At 40.5% G+C, this 27,088-nt stretch overlaps 2 protein-coding genes across 6 annotated transcripts in view; one reads left to right on the top strand and one right to left on the bottom strand.

Annotated features, from left to right (window-relative positions):
* The window catches only part of CNKSR2 (connector enhancer of kinase suppressor of Ras 2), a 257,480-nt gene extending 236,434 nt beyond the window's left edge, over positions 1 to 21,046 (top strand). For 3 of the 4 annotated variants that reach the window (XM_066248700.1, XM_066248697.1, XM_066248698.1), the window contains 2 exons: positions 16,401 to 16,597; positions 19,981 to 21,046. In XM_066248700.1, coding sequence (XP_066104797.1) covers positions 16,401 to 16,597; positions 19,981 to 20,196 — 413 coding nt within the window. In that variant the 3' untranslated portion in view covers positions 20,197 to 21,046. Of the gene's footprint in view, positions 1 to 9,086; positions 10,867 to 16,400; positions 16,598 to 19,980 lie in introns of those variants that run through there. The other variant, XM_066248701.1, reaches the window with a different exon arrangement.
* A 688-nt stretch (positions 21,047 to 21,734) lies between these two features.
* KLHL34 (kelch like family member 34) lies at positions 21,735 to 26,794 on the bottom strand. 2 transcript variants are annotated; one of them, XM_066248702.1, is made up of 2 exons: positions 26,695 to 26,794; positions 21,735 to 26,143 (listed from the first exon to the last, which is right to left on the bottom strand). In XM_066248702.1, the coding sequence occupies exon 2, from the start codon at positions 25,530 to 25,532 to the stop codon at positions 23,583 to 23,585; it is 1,950 nt and encodes a 649-aa protein (XP_066104799.1). In that variant the 5' UTR covers positions 25,533 to 26,143; positions 26,695 to 26,794; the 3' UTR covers positions 21,735 to 23,582. The 2 variants fall into 2 exon arrangements, with proteins under 2 accessions (XP_066104799.1, XP_066104800.1); XM_066248703.1 differs by having other exon boundaries at positions 21,735 to 26,087.
* Positions 26,795 to 27,088: the final 294 nt, after the last annotated feature.

Raw genomic sequence — 27,088 nt, 5'->3', positions numbered from 1 at the left:
TAGTAGTAAACACATTTAATGTACCCTTCACAGAGGTCTTAAAATGCTCCTTAGAATTCTAGTTTGGGATTGTCTAAATTTGTTTCTAAATCCAGTGTTGGTGTCTTTTTTATTAGTTCTGCGTTTGCTCAAAATAAAATCAGTGTGACAAAAGTTATTCTAGAACTTTCACCATAACTATCAATCTAGTTATAGCACCTCCAAATAGAGCTAATGAATCATCTGTGTAAGACCATATACACCAGTACAACTGTATGCTAATGTGTTCTTTTTAAATTTTATTTTACTGTGGTAGTAATACGTTAATATATATTTATACCAGTATCACAGAAAGGGCTAAAGTTCCACAGAGTTTTCATGTTCACATTTGTTATGAAGATACTAATTATACTATAGCTGCTCTCATTGTTTGCCCCTGACCCCCGACACACACATACACAGGAATGATACCAGTCAAAAGAGATGATAAGGCACTCTTAAGTGGATCTTGAGTATCCCAAATTCACTCCTTGATTTGCACATCCTTACAAATTTCTATCTCTAGTTTGTTGGTTGTGTTTCTTTTTTACCCTAGAGAAGGCAGCATGGTCCTTGTTTAGCCTAATTTTAATGATATATGGAATTGTCCTTAATTCTCAAAGGATATTATGAATAAGGTAGCACCATAAAGTTTCTGTAATTTAATTGACTTAAAATGGAAAACAAATTTATTAATATAATTGAAACTTTTTGTTTTGTTCACTGGCAGGAAGTTAGCAATTCATTGTTATATTTGAGTACAAATTAAGTTTACCATATGGAGAACCTTCTGACATTTCAAACATCTGAATTTTGCAAAAGGAACTCTCGTGCTAATGAAGTTCCTCAATGATTCTGGTTTTCTGTAATTACACTGGTGAGTGTAAAATTCAACACATGATGCTAAATGTAAAGCTCAGATACAGCTAGAAATCTTTTACAGTATCTCTAAAGTCATTTGTATATATTTTTCCGTAAGAACATTCAGTCAACATATCTCTAACTCTTTAGTAGAACTTTCTTTAAAAGGACAGTGCTATATAATTTTGTCAGAAAGGGGAAAATGAAACTCAAATAATAGGCCATTTTTAAGAAAACATATTCTTTATACGTTCTTAGATTCCATAGTTTTCCATCCCAGATATAAGATGAGTTTGCTGATCTAAAATGTAATGACAATCATTTCAAAACAACTCAGATTCACTGTGAATACTTATTATTCTAACTTCTGAGTTTTTGCAAAGAAGGATGTTTGTGTGCATCCATGCCATATTTCTAACATAATTTTATAATGAGTTTTCAATTCTTTTTCTTCTTATCACATACATAATACAATTTAAATACCTAAAATGTAATAATATGATGATGACTAACAATGGGAATTATGAAAATAGTATATAATGTAATTATAGATTGAAAACTAAGAGAGAATATGAAAATGTTACTAAGTTGAGAGATTTGGTTTATAAAAAATTTTGAGGTAAATAAAAATATTAATTCTGTCCTGGCTGGATGGCTCAGTTGGTTGGAGCATCATCCCAAAGCACCGAAAGTTGCCAGTTCGATCCCCGGTCAGGGCACATACAAGAACAGATGTTCCTGTCTCTCTCTCTCTCCCCCACCCTTTCTCACTCTCTAAAATCAATAAAATAAACATTCACATTTTTTAAAAGTAATTTTAATAAGCAACACTTAAGATACAATTTTAAGTTCTTATAAACATCTCTTACATTTTTCTTTTCTTTTTTTTTTGGCATTTGCTTTGCCAGGGAAGGTATTTTTGTTGTCCTTATTGCTAAGAAATTCAGTTGGCTGTGCCTCCAAAGCAGCTCCTCCTTGTCAGAGTTGTTCATGAGCAAATGGTACCAAATGTCAGGTTGGTATGTCAAGGAGGTTAGTAATAAGACATTAACATTTAGAAGTTATTGAAGGGGGGGAAATCAGTCTTGTACTTTTTTGTGATATTGTCAGCTTAGTCAGAAGAAGTAAGCAGAAGTCTATTTCAAGCTTCCACAATCATAAACAATGTTACAGCATGAGAGGAAATGATGTTTTTACATTTTTAACACAAAAATCACTCCTCTTTGTTCTATACTCCCAACCTACATACACTCACCCACATGCTACCCTTGTTGAAAAGTACGTAGTATTTTATTCACTTTTGCAGATCAGTATCTCTGTTTTTCTCTCATTTCATCTGGAGGGATATCATGTTACTGAAGCTGATATAATGAATGATATTAAAAAAAACACACAATTCCACCAAAATCAAGATGGCAATACTTTGAGGATAGTATATGAATTTAGAATAAGAATAGGGTTGACTCTATAGAGCAAAAGTTCAAACAGATCTAGGTTACTGTTCATTTGAAATTATATGTCTTTATTTTAGATCAAATTTTCAAGAAATAAAAAGTTGTGCCATTCACTATCTACTTCCTAAAGAAACTGTGCAGTAAAAGCATAATTTGCATATCATCAAAATTTATTGATCACAGGTCGCATTTGCTGATCAGCAGCTTGACACAGGACATAGAGCAAAATCCTTTTGTTTGATCTGAGTAGGTTCTGATGGAGTAGAAATACTAAATGTATCTCTATAACCGCAGTTCTCCAGGTACAGATGCCCTGTTATTCCACCAAAATATCCAGTTTGGAGAATTCAAGTCAAATGCGATGGAAAAATTAAACAGCTCGAGTCATGGAAGTAAAATCATTTTTACCATGAATTCACATAAGTGGTTTAAGGTTCAGATAAGATTGGAACTGCTTTTTAGAACACTGAACAGGTGGGAAGAAGAATGTCCTAGTAAGGTTGGAAGCATCAAAGAACCTATTGTAAGAAATAGGCAAGAAAAATAGTGAGATGCAGTTGGTCCCAATTTGCCTTTTCGTTTTGACAAACTAGAAATAGTTACAGATGAAGTGTTTTGTCACATAGGATTTATCTGTTCACCCCATTGGCAGTTCTCATCACTGAGTTCTTTACACCAATTGGTATGCAGATAGAATGAGAGCTATTCGATCATATCCTTTAAGTATAACCATGTAGGGTAGTGGTAGAGCTTAGAAATTCTCATAAATAAAAATATGAATTATTCATGTCTAAACTATTAGGGGGTAAAAAGTCTACTTCCTATAGTGTGTTCATGTCTCAGACTTCAGCTGTGTTAACTCTGTAGCTATTTCATTTGGAAATGAGAATTTTAAAGAGATTATTTTGAAATAACTAATTATTAATTATACAACAGCAACACATTCTGCCAATAAATGGCTATTCACCCATGTTGCTGAAAGAAAAGATTACCATGAATAGTTATATTTTTTACTAAGGCTGTTTCATTGGAGTTTAATATGATTCTTTTATTAATAACTTTATAAAGTGTTTAAAAGTAGGGATGAATTAGGATGGAATGGCTTAAGAGTTGTTTTAAATGTTTTAGAGGAAAGGAAAGAAAGCATTTCCTATAGCCTGTCTGGTTCTTTGGCTGGGGCCTGCAAATTAAATTGACAAATGATTAACTGGAGAAAAGGCATATACATTTTATTCTATGTTAATATTTTAACTTTTATGTACACAGAAGCCTTCATACAAAAGAAGCAAAGACCCAAAGAAGCAGTTAGATGTGGAGACTTAAAAACCATTTTAACAAAAAGCGATACAATTTTTGGCTGGCATATCATGATCCCTTTCAGTTTTAAAGTCTGTTGTAAGCATCAGAACTCACCTGTTTTATATTTCATATATACATGCATATATATTCATTTTTTGTCTTTAAACTTTCTGTAAATTTCAAATATTTTTACTTTGAATCTATATGTGTGTGCATATATATACATATATATATAGTACTTAATAAAATAGAGCTTTATTTTAATGATAATTCTTAACTATAAAATTTCAAGACAGAAATTAGGGAAAGGATTGTACAACTATACCAGGAACTCTTTGAGGTCAGATAATCATTTTTGTATATTTATTCCTAACATTTGTTATTATATATGAACTCATAGGTGCCTATCAAATCCTTATTGAGTGATTCATGTCTATAAAAAAGGAGTTTTCTTTTTTAAATTCTGAATGGTAAGAGTTGAGATGACAATATAATGTGGCAAAATTCCATAGTACAGTTTTCTGAAATATCTATAGGCACTGAATTGAAAATAAACAGATGGTAAATTGAATTAACATAGCAAGTACTTCTGCAACTATTAAATATAAAAGACCTTTTCAATTGTTGCTAATATATAAGCTACTTTAAAAGTATACCTTATGTGTGCCTTTATTTCAGATAGTGGTTTGTAATGCAGATAGAGCCAGAGTGTGTGATATAGTCATAACTAATGAAGTCCTAGAGGCACTGTCGGGTCACAGTGTAGCAGTAGGTCCATTAGGATGAGATACTATTTTCATAAGGAAACACTGTCTCTCCTGTGAATTATACACAGAGAGTGAAATTGGGATTTGGCAATTTAGAGGAACATACTAATTATCTGGAAACAGTATCTCCTTATCTGTTTTGCCTGAGGCTAGGTTCATCAAATATTTTATTTTACCTAGGATTGCTACTTAAAGATTTCCATATGTGCTATGAGTATAGGCACAAATTGTATTACTTTTGACTATTTTCCACTTTATTTTGAAAAAGAGTACTTTATCATGAGAATGTTACTCCTCAATCATAAAATAAAAGACATCAATTCCTTTCCTCTATGGTAATACATTTAAAAATAAGTGAACAAATTTGTAAAATCTCATAACCTTTACAAGAAAATAGGGCTTCTTAATTCAGACAGATCCTGCTCAAGCCACAACTCACAAGTCTCTAGGTCCTGACGTTCTGAACTAAGGGATCAGTACACTCGTTTTAGTCCTTACACTGAGAACAGTAATTATCACTGGCGATTATCCGTGGTGTTAGATATTCCTGTTTTTCAGAAAGGAAAACTTAAATATGAACACATACATTAGCAGAAGAGGAGTAATGATGTTACACAAATATCTCGTTGTTGTTCAAGCACACAGTTCTGTTTTCCCAGGAGCTCTTCAAGTGTTACTTTTGATAGGCGTGGATGTCCATATTGGTGACCTTTGTTATCTGCAAGCAGTTAAAAACAGTAGTCAGTGGCTTTGCCCTTAAATTTGCCCTCAAACTTACTGATAATGGAAATGAATAAATGGAACCAAGTTTCCTTTTAGAACTCAGAAATAAAAATCTTTAAAAATGCTATTCAGGGCCCTGGCTGGTTGGCTCAGCGGTAGAGCATTGGCCCGGAGTGTGGAAGTCCTGGGTTCGATTCCTGGCCAGGGCACACAGGAGAAGCGCCCATCTGCTTCTCCACCCCTCCCCCTTCTCCTTCCTCTCTATCTCTCTTTTCCCTTCCTGCAGCCAAGGTTCCAGAGCAAAGTTGGCCCGGGTGCTGAGGACAGCTCCATGGCCTCTGCCTCAGGCACTAGAATGGCTACTGCAGAAACAGAGCATCGCTCCCTGGTGGGCAGAGCATCGCCCCCTGGTGGGCATGCCGGGTGGATCCCGATCGGGCACATGGGGGAATCTGTCTGCCTCCCGGCTTCTCACTTCGGAAAAATACACACACACACACACACACACACCCCAAAGGAAAAAAAAAAGTGCAAAAAAAATGTGCTATTCGGGCTCAGAGACTTCTCATTTTCATTTATACATATTTTCTTCTTTTTCATTCATTAAGGCAAAGTTTTTTCTCACCTACTTTGTATTCAAACTTAATCATTCTCTTGCCAATATCTGTGTCTCCATCCTTAGCCTATAATGTAACCCCCAGGTATTTGTTTAAGGATCATCAGCTGTTCCCAGCAGGGACATTATTAGAAGTCTAATTACATTTCTACAACTTATATTTCTAGAATTTCTTTTTTGGCTTATTAGAGTGGTCCTTAGTGGGTAGGGTTTTAAATTCCTAAAACAAGAAGGGAAAGTTCATGCTCCTCAACATATCCTACCTAGATTCAGTCTGTGAAGGGCTTGCATGGGAAGCCCTTCCGCATGGGAATAAGTCATCCTATTCATCCCTCAGCAGGTGTTCCATCTGGGTTCACCATTCACATCTTAGAGGGTTTAGTAACAGAGAAGAGGGTCTGTTTCTTTTTATCCAGCTGGGTTGGTGGCCTCCCGGTTGGAGATTTCAGCGATAGGTGGAAACTTAATAAATATTTGTTAAGTAAAATGCCAAATAGAAACATTACTGATTTCCTGGGGTTAGCATAGATATGTTGCTGTTGTTCCAAAATGCAGTTGATTGAGAGCTTGGTAAATAGTGAAGCTTATTTTAATAGCAGAAAGTGGGGAATATTTTTCTAATTAGGATACTGGCCAAAAGAAAACAATCCAGAGCCATGTAATTTAAGTTTATTTTTTAAAGGGACATACAATTTCCACTTTTTTATTTAAAAAAAAGGAATAAAATTAGTTTGTCATTATAATAAATACTTTAAACCGGCTTGACTATTTTGACTTGAGTGGGGATAAAATGCAGTTGTCAAGAGCAAGAAAGCCCAACAAAAACACACAGGTAGGGAAAAGGAGAGTGTAGAGAACCAGAAAGGGACTTGCAAAAAGTCAAAGACAGAAATGTGAGATTCACAAGAGAAGACAAAGTAGGCTTTCTTGGAGCAGGGTCATGAGGCAGGGTGGGTGTGTGGGTGTGACGGGCTGTTTTAGAGATTTCATGTAGATTAACCATGTCCATCATATCTGACTCCCCTGGCCTGCCATTGCTGCTCATAGTTGAGAATCAGAATGCTGACGCCAACACATACAGTTGATTCAATGAACATGAGTCTGGAATTATCTTCATAGTTGTTTTGTTTGCCTCAAGAATAAAGAGGAACTATTTAATACTACAGTAAAGTATAGCTTTAAAGAATTTATTTAAGCAGTTTACCAAGGCCTCTTTCATTTTGCTATATTCTCAGTAGACCAAGATATTTCCATCAGATTCCTTGGCAAAAACCTTGAAATTATTTAAGCGATGTAATATGATGTTATATTGGTGATGAAACTAAAAATGAAATGCTATGTGATAAGCCCAACTACCTGCTTCTCATCTACAAACTACTTGTACTGTATATGTAGTACAATAATTGTCATCACTCCAACCAGCTCCACCCAAGGTGTAACCTGTCCCAGTGTGACTGGCCTGTAGAAGGTGTCAAGTAAGTGGTCACAAGAATCACCCAGATCTCGTGCTTACAATGCAGATTCCTGAGTTCCATAACCAAAAATTCTAATTCAGTAGATTAGGATGAGGGCCCAGAAATCTGTGTTTAACAAGCAGACGTCACCCCAGTGGTCCTAACCACTAATTGAATAGACACCTTGTCCTAGGGACTTACCTTCTCTTACGCTAATATGGGGGGGGGGAGTAGGTTTACAATTGTGAGTGCAGGAAACACAGGAAATTATTCTTGCAGGAAATTATTCTTGTATTATTTGTTAATTATTGTATTGTTTTCTGTACAAACAACTGTAAACCTGCTTTTGCCCTACCCTGTATTTACAGTTTGGAAGCTAGCTATAGTCATTTTGAAATAGCAGTATTCCTCCACCAGCCTGCACTCTGGTGAGGCCCTCAACTGAGGAGGTGAATCCAATCTCTTGGAGTCGAATTCAGCAATCCTATAGAAACAACGTCCTAAATGTAACTAAACATGACTTGATTACCAGGGCTCTAGTTCAGGTTTAGTATGGGTTAAGTGCACTAGAAATTAAACTACGCGTGTAATATTTTTTTCTGGGGGGAACTGAGGGGTGTGCTCAAACCACAATTTACAAAATGTTTGAATTGCATAGATAAATTAGGAACAGTCCAAACTTAGAAATGACCTTATGCCCAAGGTAAGATTGCCACTGTTTTGCTGTTTGAAATTCCATGACCTTATGAAACAAAGTGGTAGAAGCCAGAGCTAGTATTCCAGTATTATAATTTCCTTTCAAATTAAATATTGCCTTTTGTTTCATTTGACTTACATATGAATATTATGTAGTTCCCAGCTCCTTTTCTATAAAAGTACGGTTTGATGTGGTAAACAAAAAGTAGTTCTGTTGATTTCTGAACTATGCTGCATCCTGTTTTCTAGATACAGTGCCATGGGCTACTTACCCCTTCCCATTTTCTAAGGAAGGCAGTCATGAATGGCATGATTTTTCTTTTTCTTCTTCTTTCTTCTTAATATAACACAAAAGCTATTGTAAGATGTTGCAGATAAAAATCTGCCCTAGGCCAGAAAGAAAACTTGTGCCTGGTGACACTATTTGAATTCCTTAAAATCCAAAATAAAATGAGCTAAAAGAGACTACAGTTTATTTTATCCCAAATTGTTCTTAGTCTCCCAGGTCATTCAGAAACTTTAGTCTCCTCTAATTTCTTAATCCCTTGGTGTGTGGTTTATGTTGAGTTGTAAAGTCCCACTTCCATCCTACTTAACCTGTTAGAGCTTTTCTTTCCTCTTCACTTTGTGTTGGTCAGCACTGGCCTCCTCATTAGAGTCACACACTCACTGGGCTCTTATATCTCACAGATTAGCACATGGTGACAAATATGCCTCAAGGTGGTTAGGTAGAAGGTAGACCAAAAAACTTTTCCTCATTAATTCTTCATTGGATAAATTTGAGGAAAGATCTTGTATAAAAATAAAGTTTAATTTTCTTGAAAGACTGATCATTTTACATGTGTATGGAGAATACGTCTAACAAACTTTTCTCATTAGAATTATAGATGTGCATATACAAGTATAGAGTTGGGAAAAGATGGATCTGCACTATGTATTATTTTGTATACATAAGATTGGCGTTTCCAAATAACCAAGCTTAAAACAAACAGTGTCCCATTTATGGCCAAATAGACTTGCATGCCAACAGAACGACATGACGGTATTGAAACCATATGCAATTCTAGCCATATTTTTTTCTCTTTTTCTCTTCATGGGTATTGCATGATGGTGTTTCTAATACAGATACTAATGTGCTTTAGAAATAATGGCACTCGCAGGTCTTTCATCATATTGTATCACTGCTTTATTATATTAGGCTAATACACTGCGAGAGTTGATAGAACCTCTCCATGCCAAATCGGATCCACTTCTGTTGGCACTCAACCCATTGGACTCACAGATTGATAAGCTAATGTTTAGAGAATTTAGATCGGAGAGAGTCGGCTCGGCACAGACTCAACATCAACCTCTTGCAAGCAACTAAAATGGCCTCGTCCTTGCTGTTTCTAACAGAAAACAGACTTTTTAAAAGTTTAGATCATCAAGTGTGTTTGGATTGGGGGCCTCCCTAAAGGGATATTAAGAGGGGCAGGCCACTCTTAAGAAGAATGCGAGCTTTCTCCACTGGGACTAGCATAAGATCAAAGCCAATCAAGATGGAGCACAGTGACAGAAAACTGCCATTTCTGTGGGAGAACAGAAGGGGAAGGGCATTGACTGGGGAAGGGCTCTGTGTGGTGACATCTCAGTTGTATTCTCCCGACACCAGGAAGGGAGAGGGAGCAGCTCCGATTCCTAGAAAGGCCTGGCTGTTGAATGGACTCTTTGGTGGCCTCTTTAAGGCAAAGCAGAGGAAGCAAATTCTGTGTATTGTGTATTTTGCATTTTCAAAATTTGACGTGCTGTATTGTACTAAATTAAGTGTAATCTATCTATTAAGGCAAGGTATACACAACCTGCTCTGAAACTTACTATGTTTATTCTATTATAAAGTGTATTCAGATGCAACACAGATTGCTTTTTGGTGACACTAATGAAGAAAATTCCTCATGCCAGGCTTTCGTAGATTCCTCAGCTACAATCCTAACTTTCCCCTTATCTCTTGGCACTTGTATACAAATGGTGTTGCCTTATAGGACAGGCATGAGCTATTCTTTTCTGTAAAAGTTTCCTAATTATAGGCTGTGGTTTTCACTTTTGAAAAAGTATTTTGTCTGGATGTCTTTCAAAGTAGCTTCAGATATTATTTAATACCTATGTAACTAGGTCCCTTATGGCTCTATATTGCTTATTTTTCTTCTGTAGTGGATGTGAAATTTCCTTTATTTTAGTTGGATAAGATACTCTGTAATAATTTCAATGCTAATTAATGGATATTTCATACTGTGCAATGAACAGATCATTTAACATTGTATTTGGAAATGTTTTCTTTCTTCCTGTTGCCGCAGTGTGTGGTATTGCATAATGTGAATACCTGTAAAAATATACATTACTTAAAAATAAAAATATGACCAGTTGGTATCAGATAGCTAAATATTTCTAGATAGCTAAATAATTTGCTAAGTATGCTTGATAGTAAATCTCTTTCTAAAGAGAAGTAATCTATGCTTCTTTCTCACAAGTGGAATTTGTGTTGTGAATAAAATCACATTGACCTGCCTTACAGTTGCCTCTGTGCTCTAAACGTTTTAATGTGTTTCTCTAAGTCTATATAAAAATGATGGTTCTGGTCTGTAGAAATCCATCAAAAAGCATTTTGTTGGTATTTAATATTAGTGGGATTGTCTTGGCTTGTTCCCCCTTGTTTAAGTTATAGTAAAATAGTAAAATTTTATGATGTGAAGAATTTTAGTTTTTTCTCATTAAGGACTATGGTGACTGCACATTGATTTTTAAACATAATCATCTCTTAGCTGTGACTTTAAACTGTCTCCTTTATGAATTTCTGCCTAAGAACCAGATATCTTGACCTCCATATCTCTCTTAGTTAAATTTTCTAAATTGTGTGGGTAAATCTAGAATTGGTCATTTATGTCTGTGGTTGTCTTTCAAAGAACCTTTTGTTTGAGTCAATAAATCAATATCAAGGACACCAAGATTTTGCCATCTGAACTATTCATCATAAAAACTACTGCAGTACCCTGGAAATTTAACCAGTGCTATATATTTGTGGCATTAAACCACATAATTTAGCAGAAACGACATGCTTAGAAAATGAAATACAGAATAAACTCCAGCTCTGTCTCTTTTGTCACATCTTCACAGAATTCAGCTTCACTGTTGTACGGAAGGGACCAACAGGAATAGCGTGAGCTGTTCTCGGTTTTGGTCAAGCTCAAGGTCCTTCTTACACAGGGATGGGCTTCAAATGTTCTCCAAACATACAATTAGCAAAACCAGTGAATCCATGCGAGCTGTCCTTTTAAAAGGGTTTTTTCCTCACTAAAATTATTTTTATCAGAAAAATTATTGTTCTTTTGAATAAAAGAGAAAACAAATTACTCTTAATTATGAAAATGGTAGTTGATTACTGAGTAATGAGGAAAAGGCAGCTTTTAAAATTGTATGCTTTTTTTCCTGATATAACCAACTGCCCTGCCCCCAGCTTTAAAATGCTAGCCATAACTACTTATACAAAAGCATGACTTAAGAGAGCTAATATTTAATTATAAGACAATTCAAATTACAGTCTAAACTCCTGAATACATAATCATCTTCAGCATAAAACCCATAAACATTAAACCCATCTACATAAAACCCATTAAAAAGTTTGTCACCTTACATATAAATAAATTGTTCATCACGGTGCACTAGCAAATTAGCATTCACAGAAAATATTCCTGTTGTCTCGATGCAAATGTTTAGTTGACCTTCATGACAAGAATAGTGTTCCACATACATGACACCATTAGCCTGGAAGCCTTTGGGCACTCTATGGCTGGACAAGAACGAGTGCTTCTCACATTTGACTGGTGACTAATGCTACTATGTCCAGCCTTTTCTCTCCCTTGTGACTTAACCTTTCCCAGTTTTCTGTGCTCATTACCCGGCTGTGTTGTGTAAGGAACAACTGTTTCCAGGAAGACATCATTGTCCAATTATAAAAGAGCACAGCTCCCTTCTAAAACATGTACCACCACTGGTTATCCATTATTGGCTTGGTTCTTCAAGACCCCAGTTGTTATACTCATTTTGTTCTCTTTTCATTTTTTTACTTTCAACATTGTCATCACAGTCCTGGGGAAATGAGGACACAAGAATGAAATTGCAGGTCGCCAACTGTGTTCTGCTCTCCTTAATTTTCACCAAAGGAACATGAATGCAATTGCATAATAGACTGTCATAAAAATTGCACAGTCACCTGACAGGGAGCCCGCTTTGGAATCCTGTGTGTATAAAGGAAACCATCACTAAGTTGAAGCTTTGGGTGCACGAGCACCATGCTGGATAGAAGAACGTGAAATGCAAAGGCAGGTGAGGGTTGTCCGCTCAGGGAGAGTTACAGTCTAGGTCTCGAAGGAGGGCACATGGGGCCATTGAGGCACAGGAAGAAAAAAAACGTTGCAATTTCTCTTCCAGTTTTGTAGCTCATTTTTTCAAATTTCTTTTCTGTGTCTGTTTTATAACATGCCTATCTATTAATACAGAGTAATACAGGTATAGGAGTTATCAACAGCAGAAGTGTTTTTAACTGATAAGTGTGTACAATCAAAAAGTTGGGAAACTACTGAGCATGCATGTAAGGAAATACATCAACTGAAGACCTTTTTTTAGTATTTAGTATTTGAGAAATGCGTTATCATCTGCTAATAATCCATTTGCAAGAAAGTTCCAACAAACTATTATTTTGCATTAGCTAATCTTTTCTTTGACTTTTTCTTTATCACTGCCTGGAGGTCATATGCAGCCTGAAAGTACCAAACAATGAACTGCTATGATGCCCACCACATAGGAATAGGGCCACAGTATATCAGAGTGTAGCTAGAGTATCAGTGAGACAATAGAGAATCTAATTTTGCCCCTGCCATGTATGACCCAGCTACAAGTGACCCTCTTTTGCATAGATACAAGCTAATTCATCAATAACTTTTTTGTGATGCTCAAATCTATCGGTCAATCAATGAAATTTTATATAGGAAAGAAAACTTTATATGTCCTCTTTGCTTTAATATAATTGGCAGAGAAAAGATTGTCCTCTGACACAGAAGTAATTTACATGTTATAAATATGAATAGAATGTGGGAGGGGAATTTATTCCTGCAAAGGCTCAGAATTCCTGAATAAATTACATCCCAATTAAAATTGTATTTGTAGCAGCGATATACTTCCTCATTAGGAATTACTGAAGGTTCCCATACGTGTCCTGTGGTTTGCATGTGGCCTTCTACACTTTGCCAACTTTCAGAAACATTCATTCAAATTGCAAAAGAGCTGGTGTTCCGCCAGTGTTGCAATGGCTGAACCGGCACGTTGAAAGAGTCAAACAGGAAGCAGACCTCACCAAGTGCTTGCCTGCTCATCCAAAGCAACCTCTTCTAGAAGAAGAAAAGCAGGGCTTAAAACAGAAACCAGAAGAGAAGTGAGAAGGAGACAAAGAAGAAGAGGGCAAAGAGAGAAGAAAATAAAGGTGCTTTCATATTTTCAGTTGCAACAGTAGCCCCAATTGACTTAATTGGCATTCATCTGAGAGAAAAAAAAATCAAGGAAACCAATTGAAAATTATAAAAGAAAATAAAGGTCTGTTTTTGTCTTGAATGTTGAGTTCTGTGTTGTTTTGACTGTTGAGTACAGTGAATCAGATTTATAATGTGGCTCTGCCCCTCCTCCTTCCTTTGAAAATAAAAGGACTCTTTGTCTAGTGTTAAAATGTTCAGTGATTGGTGGCATTTTGTGGTAGCCTGGCATCTCAGTCCCTCATCCTTCCTCATCCCACTGCTGTGTCTTGTGATGTTGCATATGTGTATGATGTGTAGGGGGGAGGGGGCTTTACTTATCTCCAATAGGAGCCATGCTCTTCCATTACTATACTAGGAAATGTTTCTGTGTTTCGTCTCATTGTGATTTCTTGTGCAAATGTGCTGCCCAGAGATAAATCTATACTCAATTATTCTTAGAGCTGTCAAAACAGATTCTTTCTAAAATTACGTAGTCCTTTGGTTGAATGCTTTTTACCCCCTTAAAGGCAAGAACAACAACAACAAAAAAAAACCTTTCAGTTTTTATTTATTTAATAGCTATGTTTGTCACTTTTATAATTAATCTTTACTTATCCTTCTTAATGTAAAGCTGTTTTGAAACTTTACTTTTAAAAATCAATCATCTGGCCCAGTATTCCACAGACTTTTTAAGAACTGGGGAGAAAGAAAACTGGGTAAGATTTTTTTTAAAAAAACAAAATATATACTTCCTATAGTTCTAGGTACTATGGAAGAAGGTTATTTGTAAAATAAATTTTACTATGTAAAAATACTCTGCCTCCCTTAAATCGTAACACTATAATCTGAATCCCTTTTTATCTTCACCTTCTTTCAAGAACTGAAAAACTAATAATACATTAGGCCACCTGATACCTAAATTACTATAATTCACATCTGTTAGGCTTCCCATTTCTCTCGTACTCTCTGCTCTATGAAATTACATCGAGCTGTAGATGCAGTCTAGCCGTGAGACTAAAAGACTGATAACTGCTAAATAATTCCTCGGGGTCCTTTCCTGTCCTGTGGTTTTATGAAAAGGAATTATGCTGTTCAAATGTATCCTTGTTTTTACAACTCCATTTAGGTACTCTAAATGACCTCATGATTTTGCGCCTATCTGGCTCCAAACCGTTCTCAGTTAACACTCCCTATCCCATTTCAATCTTGCTCTTAACCCACGAAGCAATTCCTCCTTTTGACAGTCCTCCATCCATTCACTCATCCCTCAGAACCATCTAGGCGTTGCAAACATTCAAGGATGAGCCAACAGAGAATTTAAAGGCTGTTATGTAAAGGGATTTTTGTACTTTTAGATTATAGTTCTAATGTAGATAGGTGATTAGAAAGTTAAAATTCATAGAATTAGTAATAGCATGTGTTGATGATAACAAGCAACTTTCCAATTAGAAGACTCAATTACCATATCAACCAATAGTTGCTACCTTCAGCAGGAAAGCCAAAAATTGAATATGAAACTTAAAGGAAGCTACTTTTTAATTCTAAAAGTGATCCCTTTAAGTTCACTACTATGTTTGTGAGCTTTGGGGTGGTTTCAGGTACACTCTAAAGCAAATTTTAAGAATGCTGCATTGTAAGGGAGTCTTGTAAATTCATTAACACTTACTGCTAAATACACAGTTCAAATGATTATTGACAAAATTGGCAGTATTGAATTCTTATTAAAATCATGAATTCTGGAGCTAGACTGCCTAGTTGGAATCCTAGCGCCACCAGTTTCCATGACCTTCAGCAAGGTGCTTCCCTGCTATAAAATGGAAATCAAACAGATCTACTCTTACTTTTGTTGTAATGATTAAATGAGATTATGAAAATTAAGTATTAACCCTATTGGCTGGCACATATAAATATTAACTATTATTATTAGCAATTAGAGAGTATTTTTGAACTATGTCAGAAAGCCTAAAATACTCACATGGACTTTGGTAGAATGGATAGCATTCCATATTTACCCTTGGGCCAATACAATTAGTACTCCTCAAATAGGACTCTGGCTCTCTATTAAAGGAAACGTGATATAGCCCTAATCCTATCTACCACCGACAGTAAAATCCAAGTTCATCTTTGTTTGTCATTGTTGAGAAAGATATGACACCAATATTCAGGCAATTAAAGAACAAGATGGGAGTTTGACTTGTTCAAATAGATCTAAGGTCCTTTCCTAAACCAGTCTAAGATTTTTTTTTTCTCAAAAATATTTCATTGGAGTATTTTCTTCCCAGGTCTTACAAATGCTAAGTATCTTCTCTTAGTATAAACCACATTTCTCCTTAATTTGCATATAAACATTCCCAGATTTCATTTAATTAAATCATTATTATTGATAATGATCACTTACTATATTTCCAATGTGGCAGGCATTATAATGGCAGTCACATGAAACCTAGTAATCCTTCGTGGCACAGTATTGGAAGATTTTTATAATCAAATAGATTCCAGTGGATGCCATTCCATTTTATTAAGTCTGGAAAAATGTAAAATTCAGTTTATTGCTAAATCAGGAGAGAGCTATTAATTAGTATTTCTATGCTTACCAATATAATGATAAAGGATATTTTTAATGTTTTATAATATTAAATTATGTGCAGGATTGTTTTTCGTGTTGTGTACTTTTTGTACTCTAATTCTTAACTTAATGGGCTAAAGAGATTTACAGTGATTTGCTATTAAGAGAATATTTTGTTAATCAAAGCATCCTATTATTTGACCATTCTAAAACAATTGGCTGCCTGTGCCTAACCATACACAGTAAAACTAGCAGCTGTGGGTTTGTTGGGATTTTTTTTTAATGTAATAGAGTGTTTTCCAATCATTCATTATACTGTTTTTTCTTTAATTTTTTTGAATAGATTTTTGGAGTGTCAAATAGCTGTTTATTACACTGGATTCATATCTCTCTTTTTTGGACATTACAGGTGAAACTTGGGAAGAAAAGTTAGGAGACTCACTGCAAGATTTATACAGAGCATTGGAGCAAGCCAATCTGTCACCACTGGGAGAACATCGCATTTCCACCAAGATGGAATACAAGCTATCATTTATAAAGAGATGCAATGATCCTGTGATGAATGAAAAACTGCACAGGCTGAGAATTCTCAAAAGCACTTTAAAGGTAAGATAGGAAATGGAAAGAGAAATTCCTTTAAAGAGATTTATTCCTGAACTCAAAGGCAATTACCAGATACTCTAAGGTGAAGAAATACAAAATGGGGTGGGCGGTGGGGGTGGGGAGCAAGGGAGGATAGATAAACAGGAAGAATCTGAAGCCTAGCTGTTCTCGTAGCATAATAAGTGTATTGGTAAAGAGGAAATAATCCTGACTTTTCATTAACACCTCAGAGCACTGACTAAATGTTATGTGACTTAGTTCTAGGAGAAAACAGGATGTCGTTAATTTTTTTCCCAAAAATGCAAGGCTGGTGTTATAATTCAGTCTTTCATTTTCCTAAGATAAATGTGCCATGTAGTGTAAGTAATATAGTTATTAGAAGAACACAGCATGCATGCAGAATGCAGTGGTGGGTGCTAAAAGGCTTTGCGATATTTCGGGACTATTTCCTGAAGCACATTTGGAATGAAGCCACAGTGATTCATGTCCCATGTAGAAACTTTATAATTGTTCTGTTTATACTATCAGTTCCCAATTCACATGTTACTTTCCTTTATACATTTCCAGAAGTGCTTACATTGTCTCTGGTCTTCTTATTATGCCAATCCCAGATCGGGGAGGAGGTGGGGAGGATAGGGAAGCAGAGGCAGGAAGTCCAAGGAGGCAGTAAAGTGAGCACCTTTGCTGTGTGTGTCTAGGGGGCCTGCCACACACACTCCACTGCAAGCAGGCCCTGCATTCTTGAAAAAACAAAACCAGAAAAGAACAATCGTACAGAGCAAAAGGTCCAAAGTCTCCTTTGGGAAATATTTCAGATTCATGGTATATTGCTGAGGTTTTGTGATTTTGAAACACAGATGAATACCAAAAAGGTAAAATAGGAAATGCATTATTTGAAAAAACCTCCTGTAGCAGGCAGTCAAGTTTTCAGATTAAGTTAACACTCAACTAGTATTCATGCAAATTCTATTGCAAATATGTTACCTAAACCAGCTGGGTTCGGGGCAGCTCATGACAGCCAATCAAAAGAGACAAACCACATTGAGTGTATAAGAATGTCTTAAATTTAGAAATATCAGTACCCTAGAAGGCAGTGGAGTCCTTCCCGCAAAGCTGCCTTAACCCTCTCCTAATGCTGCTAGGTTTTATAGGGTTCAGGAGGGAAAAAGTAAAAAGTCCGTGCAGTTAGTTACATAACAATGTTCAGGAGGTGGGCATTCAGCTGCAAAAACATCTCTGCAAGTTCCTCTAATATAGCACAGGCCTAATGAACACAGTCCTTTCTGGTGTCCTTGGTAAATCTTCAAGACAGCCAGGGTCAAGCCTCTCGCAGGAACAGGAGAGATCTGGCGCCTCTGGGACCACTTCCCTCTGGGAATAATCTGTGAAAAGACTCCCTGTTTTCTTAGGATACATAGTAAAGATTTAAGATTGGTGAACTAAGTTTTAAATTAATATATAGGCCTTAACTTTTCATAGTAAATCCTGTGACTAGGCTTTTACAAACAACTATTGTGATTTAAACTCCCCCGATTGTCAGGTACCTCAACATAAACTGCATTTCAAAGTAAAGGTCAGGGAGCCATTAAGAGAGAACAACAAGCAGATTAACTATTTCCTAACCTTTACATAGCTCCTATTCATTACAACTGAAAAGCTACTATTACTGAACTCAAATTTCTAACTTTTGGGCTCCCCTATCAAATCCATGGGATAACCTAAAGGCCTTTTGCCAACTAAGACCAAATTTTTTTAAAAAAGCTGTACTATTTGTAAGAATAATTCTGGTGACCAATCCTACTTCAAAGGTATCTGTACCCTTTCACCTAACAGACCCTCACCCTGCACCCCCAATTCAGGTGCAAACTGCCTGGTTGGGACAGCAGGTCAGGTTCACATATTTTAAAGACCTACTCCTGTCCCTGTCTCTCGCAGCCCCTCACCACTCTCTTTTATACTCTGTGGACTCCCTGAAACATTTTCATCCAGTAGCAAAGAGTATGATTCATTCAGTGAGTATCGTTGAATCACCATGTATGTGATGCTGTGCTCTGTCTACACTCTGGGGCAAAGAAAGATGACAAGTCACTGTAAAGAAATATCCCTTGGAAGATGGGTTGACTTTGGGTGGTGGGCACACAATGCAATATACAGATCATTTATCATAGAAATGTATACTTGAAACCTATATGATCTTATTAACCAATGTTACTCCAATAAATTTAATAAAAAAGAAAAGAAATGCCCCTCATTGGTAAAAACACATTTTTTTTTTACCAATACTTTTTACTGTTGGAAATTAATAGGAAATGGAATTCTCCCATTAGGGAAGGACAACAGTCCAAGCAGCCCCGCAGCCCCGTGTGTATCTGTTTGTCTGTGTGGCTTCTGGAATTTTAACAGGCCCCTCACCAAGCACAGGGTCATTCAACACATCCTTGGTCCCAGCCTTGCTATCTGTCCCCAAGGACTGGAGCAACTGCGTAGGCACATGGCTCTCTTTCCCTCTCGAGTCTGGCTAGCCCAGACGTGTCCCTTTTCCCACTTCTTGCAGAACATTCCCTAGATTTCCCTGCCCCTTCCTTTCACCCATTAAAAACAGATACTAACCACACAGTAGAAGATAAAGGAAGGTGTAAAAGTAACTCACAGTAGAATGTGAGAAGTCTGCTCAATGGCAAAGATAAAGTGTTACAGGGGCATCGATGAAAGAGAGAACCTTTTTTCCAAGTTGAAGGAAGTCTTCAAGAAATAAGAGGCATTTGGACTGGATCTTAAAAAATGAGGAAGGTTCCGCCTGACCAGGCGGTGGCACAGTGGATAGAGCATCAGACTGGGATGCAGAGGACCCAGGTTCGAGATCCTGAGGTTGCCAGCTTGAGTGCGGGCTCATCTGGTTTGAGCAAAAGCTCACCAGCTTGGACCCAAGGTCGCTGGCTCAAGCAAGGGGTTACTCAGTCTGCTGAAGGCCCGTGGTCAAGGCACATATGAGAAAGCAATCAATGAACAACTAAGGTCTCGCAATGAAAAACTGATGATTGATGCTTCTCATCTCTCTCCATTCCTGTCTGTCTGTCCCTATCTATCCCTCTCTCTGATTCCCTCTCTGTCCCTGTAAAAAAAAAATAAAAAAAAAATAAGGAAGATTTCCATAGGCAGAGATGCTGAATGAGAAAAAATAAACCAGAGAGTGGGCAATACAAGGCCTACCTTGGAAAATAGAAAAAAATACACTAGGATTTGAGTCTGAATACTGAGTTTGGATATACCTGAGCCATTTCTTAGGGGCTTCTTGGGTGATTTTTTTTCTTTTGCCTATTAACTTTTTATTTTAAACTTGAACAAGTTTGTCTGCATCTTAACTATTACATCCTTTTCCTTTTCAGGCCAGAGAAGGGGAGGTCGCCATTATCGACAAAGTCCTAGACAATCCAGACTTGACATCTAAAGAATTCCAACAGTGGAAACAGATGTACCTCGATCTTTTCCTGGATATCTGTCAAAGCACCACCTCAAATGACCCATTAAGTATTTCTTCTGAAGTAGATGTAATCACTTCCTCTCTAGCACACACTCATTCATACATTGAAACACACGTGTAGGTGTATTTTGCCTTCAGGCCATCTGGTACCTTCTGGTCCTTTGAACAAGTATATACGGTAGTTTTATAGCAATGTGTGGGACACATGACAAGCTATACTTCAGTGTTACCAAACTATATGATATAAACCATATATGGTCATAATGCCATTGTCTTTAATGAGCATTTGTATATTTTATATGCAATTAGTGCTCAGCTTGTGTTTACCATGTGCAAAATCAACTGTCTTCACTGACTTAAAATTAACTTTTGCAGACTATTCTGAAGACAGGTGGTCTTCAAGTAGAGAAAAACAAACAAACACACAAAATGGCAGTTTTCTATCTAAGGTCATCTTTTCTCCCTCTAAGTTAATTTTATATAAATAAGACTTCAAGAAAAGTAAATCACATTTTTTCAGGTGCAGACATCCTTATGGGTGGGAAAGAATTTAAACCTTTTTTATATTTATTAAAATGTTCTAAGGATTTTCTTAAACATTGCACAAAGTTTAATGCTGTAGTTTTATTTTTGTGAAATGTAGACACGCCTACAAGAGTTAAGCAAAATAGAAAAGCATCAACATAAGAAAAGTTCAGGTATATGATGTTCGTCTTAAAAGTCTATTAACTTGTGAAAGCTGGTTAATGGGAATACTATTCCAAATCCATGGGGACACTTAACGGTGTATCAGGGCAAAGCTTTGTAAGATGTTTTTGTAACTAAGACCAAAATTGAAGATAGAGCTGCTTTATTTTCTTGGTTTAAATCTTACTTTATTTTTGTAGTGATGATATGCTGATTGTGTACAGAGGAATTTGAGAGTAGATTTTTTTAAAACACCCTTAACTCACCCAGAAAGGCAGCTAACAGATATATATATATATATCTCTATATATATAGAGATATATATATATATAGAGATATATATATATATATATAGATATATATATAATTTCAGCCCAAACTCATGTTTTAAAACTCCAACTCTTAAAAAAAAAACTACAAGGTATAAATGGAAATGAATCAATTTTCCAATTAGTTTCCAATTTCCCCGCTAGTCCATGAATTAAACTTATGGAATTATACTTCAAGCAGGGAAATCAAATAAGTCATTATAGAAAACAATGTTGGAAAAGAAAACATACCTCTCTCCTGAAGAGCAAGAGGATGACGGCCATTCAGAGATCTGTTACATTAAATTACATGAGAGAAACTAGAGAGGCTTTTCCTGGCTTCGTGAAGTGTTCTTTGGAGTGGATGAAGTCTATGAAAAAGTCCTCTTCATGTATTTCCACTTCTGAGCATCTCGTTTTTGAAAGTGATCACAGCATGATAATGACTGTGCTGCTTTTTAGTGTCTGGCTGCATAACGTACAAGTCACAATTTGCTGTTTTGGGTTTTTGTTATTTTTCAGGAGGAAGGGATCCTCCTTTACTATTCTATATCCTAAACTCTTCTTCTAATCAGCTTTATACTGTTGCCTGTACAGCTCAGTGAATGTACTTTCATCTCTAAGAGTTCAGATATTTGCCAGTGAACATTTTTTGCTGTAGAGGAGAAAGTAAAACTCCCCAGCGGGGCTATTTTTCTTTGCTTTTGAAACCACCGTTGAATCACTATCGTTTTGCAGACTTTGCACAACTGTACAGGAAAGTGGCCTTTCTACAGCACATTTTCAGTAATCCTGTATTTAGTCAAAATAGATGAGAAATCACGTATTAATGTTTGTATGGAATTTTGGGTCCAGTGTAATATTTTTATCATTTAAAAAAAAAACCTATTTGTAAAAACATTTATTTACTGCATGAATATTGACACATTAAATTTGTGGGATTTTGTATCTGTAAACCAACCAACAAACAAACAGAAACCCTCTTGTCCTAAAATGAAGTGTGCTTGTTACAGGTATTTAGACGTGTTGATGTTTACTAGACCAAATGTGTACATTCTCTTAAAAATATCTGTCTCTACCTGGATGGATGTGTCATGAATACAGTGGCCAGAAGTGCCCTGTAAACAGCAAGCAGTTGATGGGAAGACTAGCTGTGTTGCTACTAAGCAGCTTTCCCTTTTGTAAAGTTGGCTTTGTTGTTTTAAATGGTAAAAATTAAACTAATGAATTTGTAAAGACTTGTGGCTAACCTAGCATGAAAGAGACCTTTAACACTATATATCTGTACATTCTATTGCATTAGTTCAAACCTAGGAGAGAGTCAGCACTGTAAACTGAAGTCAAATAAATTCAACTCTTAATGAATCCTTATAGAGCACGTACTTTCTTCCTACAGAGTTCTCACCATATTTCTTTGTGAAGCAATCACACAGCCACCACCCCTCCCTGTGCCCCTCCCCAGTTAGGGGTTCTAACTTGGCCACTCCAGTGGTGGTCCAAGTCAGAAGCACCTGTTCAGTATACAAGCACCTTCTCTGAGTCCCTGCAAAATCAAGCTGGTGTCCTGTTTCCCTGAAATGAACATTTCACCTGCGCCTCTGTCCTTTCTTTTGGAGTCTTTGGGAAAATTGGAGGAGGGGGAGCCACCAAAAATGTTTGTAATTTTTTTGAAACCTAACCTACAGCCTGTCTGCCGAATGAACATTTAAAGCAGATGAAAGAAAGAGATGTTTTTTGGTTGTTTTTTTTTTTTGTTAGATGTTCCACTTAACCGAGGAGCCTGATTATTATGGCTAAGGGTTGCCAAAATAAAACGGAAAAGCAGAAAGCTGCCTCAAGTCAGGGCAAGAGCAGACAAGGGGTAAGTAAGGATGAGGGACAGAACAACTTAATCCAGGTGACTTTTATACAAAAATAAAAGGCGCTTTCTTAGACACCTTTTTCCTTCTCGGTTTTATATTTATATTAAACCCACGCAGAACCACGGTTCTGGACCATAAAATCATATTTCTCCTTCAAATGATTTCATGCTGTTTAACCAAGACACTTTCCCTTCTCTATTTATTCAGGTAACGCCATCCTCTAGAATATTTATCACAGCCTTTATAGCTAAAGATTTCCTGGATCTTATATATAAGTTGTACATTTTTTGGCCATTTTGGCGTTTTTTGTTTGTTTCTTTGTTTGGCACAAACATAATCACTCTTTAGCACCTAGGGATACACTTTTAACTATAAAAAGAAAAATAGGGTCATATTTTATGTTCAAAAGTCCATCTCTAGCCCAGCATGAGACTTTCAGAAGTCCCCAGCTCACTGAAGTTGACTCATGTATCCTCCTATTTGACTCCTGTCTCACCTTCGAAATGTTCCTCTTTAGCTAAACCCTTATGTGCCTCCTTAACCTTCAGAAGCCACTCAGCTCCCAGAGAGTCCCATTCTTATAAGAAGGCCTCCTGTTGCTCTGTAAACCGGCTCAAGCACGACCTCTCCTCTGTCCACCTGGAACTGCCCTAACCCATTAAACCCAACACTAAATCTGGGGCTTCCCTAGTCTCCCCCTCCCTCTCCTCGTCCCCACCCTCTACCAGCTGCAGCACTGCGCACTGCAGGCCGCTCCAGGCCCAGGGCAGCGCACAGCCGATGTCTTCCCAGCGGTCCAGGTCGAGGTCATAGCCCACCACGTTGCGGGTAGGCACCTGGCGCGACTCGCGCCACTTGACGCCGCCCAGCAGCAGCGCTGTCTCCTCCACCACCGCCAGCCCATAGCAGAAGCGGTCGTAGGGCAGCGGCCGCAGCCTAGTCCACTGGTCGGTGGCGGGGTCGTAGCGTTCGATCTCCGAGAAGGGCTCATAACGCCCTAAAAAGGCAAACACCGCCCCGCGAAGCGCTGCCATGTGGTGCCCGAAGCGGGCTGTGCCCATCGGCGCCCTCTTCCTCCAGGCCCGCTCCCCGAGCCCCAGGGAGTACATGTCCCTGAGGCTACTGGCGCCGCCCTCGCCTCTCCCTGCCTTGCCCCCAGAGATGTACACGACCCCGCCGTCCCCGACGACCCCCGCGTGACCGTGCAGCGCCCGCGGCAGCGCCCCGGCCGCCGTCCAGCGGTCCCGGCGCAAGTCATACATCTCGGCCGAGGCCAGCGCCTCGCCGCCTGCGCCCAGGCCCCCGACGGCCAGCAGCCCCTCGCCCACCGCGCCGCACCAGAAGTGGGCCCGCGCTTCCCGCATCGCGGGCACCGCCGTCCAAGCGTGGAAGCGCGGGTCGTAACGGTGCGCTTGGGCCGTGACCGCCCACAGGCTCTGGTCCTGGGGAGAGGAAGCGCCCCCGGGAGGGCCCTCCCCGCCCAGCACGAACAGGAAGTTGCCCGCAACGCACACGCTGTGCCCCAGCAGCGGGGCGGGTAGCTGCGTGAGGCTGCGCCAGCGGTGGCTGTACACGTCGAAGGCCACCACGTCCTGCGTGAGCTCCCACTCCTCGTCGTCCTCCTCTTCCTCCTCCAACTGCTCCTCTTCCTCCTCCTCTGGCTGCGGCGCGGCGGCCCTGCCCCTGGCAGCCCCCTGGGGAACCGCGACCTCCTCTGTCACCGCCTCCCGCGCCCTGCGCCCCCCGACCAGTAAGATGCGGGTTTGCGGGCTTCGGATGCTGGTCTGCTCGCCCTGCAGGAGCGGCTGTCGGGAGGGCGCCGTGTGGTAGTTGAGGGCCTGGATGATTAGGCTTTTGACACGGGCGGGCAGCACGAGGCCGGAGCCCGAGTACACGCGCCGCAGCACGGCGGCCGGCACCAGGCCGAAGCGGATGCGCTCCAGCAGCGCGGCGCAGTGGGCCAGGCGTTCGGCCTCGGGCTCCTGGCGCAGCCAGGCCAGCGCCAGGCCCAGCAGCCGGGCCTCCGGCACCCTCGCCATGTCGGGGGCACCCAGCACGGCCCTCAGGGACGTAGGGTTGAGCTCCAGCAGCCCCACGGGGCCCGCGCCGCGCGCCAGCAGCTCCCGCAAGTGGCGGACGATATAGCGCTCGGCTGCGTCCAACGTGTGCGCCAGGCCGAAGCGCGCCGCCACGTTGGCCGCGAAGCAGCAGTTCTCTGGAGCCAGCAGGCGCTCCAGGTAGCGGCCGCACAGCTCCAGGGCCTCGGTAACCTGCAGGTAGCTGGCGGCCTCCAGCGTGTCCTCCACAGTGTCCATGGAGAGAGGCAGCCAGGCGGTGTAGATGAAGTCCAGCAGGCGCTGCAGGCCAGCCGCCGACGGCACGTGCAGGTGGATCACGCGTGCCCGGGACTCTCGGGTGTGATTCTTGAATAGGGCCCTGAAGTAATCGCTGGAACACGCGAGGAGGGACCTGTGCGCTGGGAACTCGCTGCCCTCGGCCTCCAACGTCACGTCGCACAGGAAGCCCTCGGCGCGCAGGGCCTGGTAGCCGGTGAGCAGTGCGCCGCCGTGAGCTTTGCAGTAAGATAGGAAGTAACTCATGATGCCCAGGGCGGGAAGCGGCCAGGCGGGGGTTGAGGCCAGCCGGGCGCGGCCGGAGGCATCCTAGGGCCCCAAGCGCAAGCCTCAGGGGACCTAGCAGGGGCCCATTTTTTCCTGCTCAGCTTAAAGCTGGGGGCTCCTTCATCCAGGTTCGCAAATTTCCCCGTATCCCTCTCAGAGCCAATTGGGTCGGGGAACAGCTTGCACCAGCTCCTAGTGGTGGAGGGCACAGGGTTTGGAGTCTTCTGGGGGATGCAGAATTTGGTTTCCGCGGCTACCGAGGCTGCCAGCGCGTTGCCCAAAGCCCTCTCCCCGGCCCAGTTTGGGGAGCCCACACCTGCGCACCAGGGCCCGCAGTGGCCGCGCACCATCACCTGGAAGGGCTGAGCAGCGGGGGGGACCGGCTCCCGAGGGTGCTGGGTCTCCGACGGCCCCGACGCGTAGATGTGGCCCGGCTCAGGCTGTCTTGGGAGTACCAGGCAAGGGCTCTGACCTCCCGGGGGTGGACGAGGAACACGGGCTCGGTGGGTACCCGCGAGGGCCGGGGACAACTGGCTACGGGGCGAGGAAGTGGGGGTGAGTTTGTTCCGCGCGGAGGATCGAATCAAAGCCTGGGGGATTAGGGCGGGGAGTGCGGGTCAGCGTAGCCTGTCGGGGGTGTGATTGGGCGCCGCACATAACAGGCGGGTAGCTCACAGGGACAGGAATAGCGCGCGGCCGCGGCCTCCCCTGAGCGCCCCGCCCCGCCCCGCGTCCCGGCCGCTGGCCGAGAACTGAGGGCCCGGACACTGGAGGAAGCGGCCCGGCCTGGAAACTGACTCCGGGAACCCAGTTGGGGTTTGGTGAGAGGCGTTCACTGGACAGGCTCGAGTTTCCCGGGCCACTGTGTCTAGCGATGTTTGGGGAGGGGCGCTTGGCTGGGCTGGAGGATTGTCGACCCCCCCCCCCCCCCCGGTGCCCCAGGAAAGAAACCTCTGGCTCCCGGCTCCCTGCTTTAAAGAGGTCCTAATTAATCCCGCGGGAGCAGGGATTAAGCGGCGACTTTGCGCGGTGACACCCGGGAGGCGGCTCCACGCAGAGTAGCACTTGCAGGAACCACGCCCAGGCAAACCTGCGCCCTCAGCCAGCGGCGCTGGGGAACTCGCCCCTCACCTGGACTCACCTTGCGAGATGCTGACCTACTCAGCTCTTTTCCCGCCTGTCTCGCATTCCGCGTTCGGGAATTTGCTTCCATTCCTGCTCCCTGACCACAGCTGAGTTCTCCCTTCCTGTTCTTGGACCTTGCCTGGCCCATCTCTTGGCAGAGTGGACAAGGAAATTGTGGGTGACTTAAGTTTTCTGCCTTTGACCACTTGCTTTAAGAAAATCATTCGTTCCAGTTCCTCAGCCTGATTTTCCAGGCTCTGGTCTAATTACTGCTTGCTGCATCTTCAATGCCATAACGAGATAATGGGCAGTGAGTATGCAGAGCTCTGTAGAGGCTGGAGTTTCCAAGGGCCCCTCCTCACGGTGTTTATGAGATGCACGCCGCACAGAAATGACTAAAATCACCCCAA

The sequence above is a fragment of the Saccopteryx bilineata genome, chromosome X (assembly GCF_036850765.1).
Source record: "Saccopteryx bilineata isolate mSacBil1 chromosome X, mSacBil1_pri_phased_curated, whole genome shotgun sequence".
In the NCBI taxonomy this organism is placed as follows: domain Eukaryota; kingdom Metazoa; phylum Chordata; class Mammalia; order Chiroptera; family Emballonuridae; genus Saccopteryx; species Saccopteryx bilineata.
This window is presented reverse-complemented; position numbering and strand designations above follow the sequence as displayed.

Excerpts from the sequence above, each read along its gene's own strand:
- KLHL34 (XM_066248702.1), bottom strand. The coding sequence starts at position 25,532 with ATGAGTTACTTCCTATCTTACTGCAAAGCTCACGGCGGCGCACTGCTC.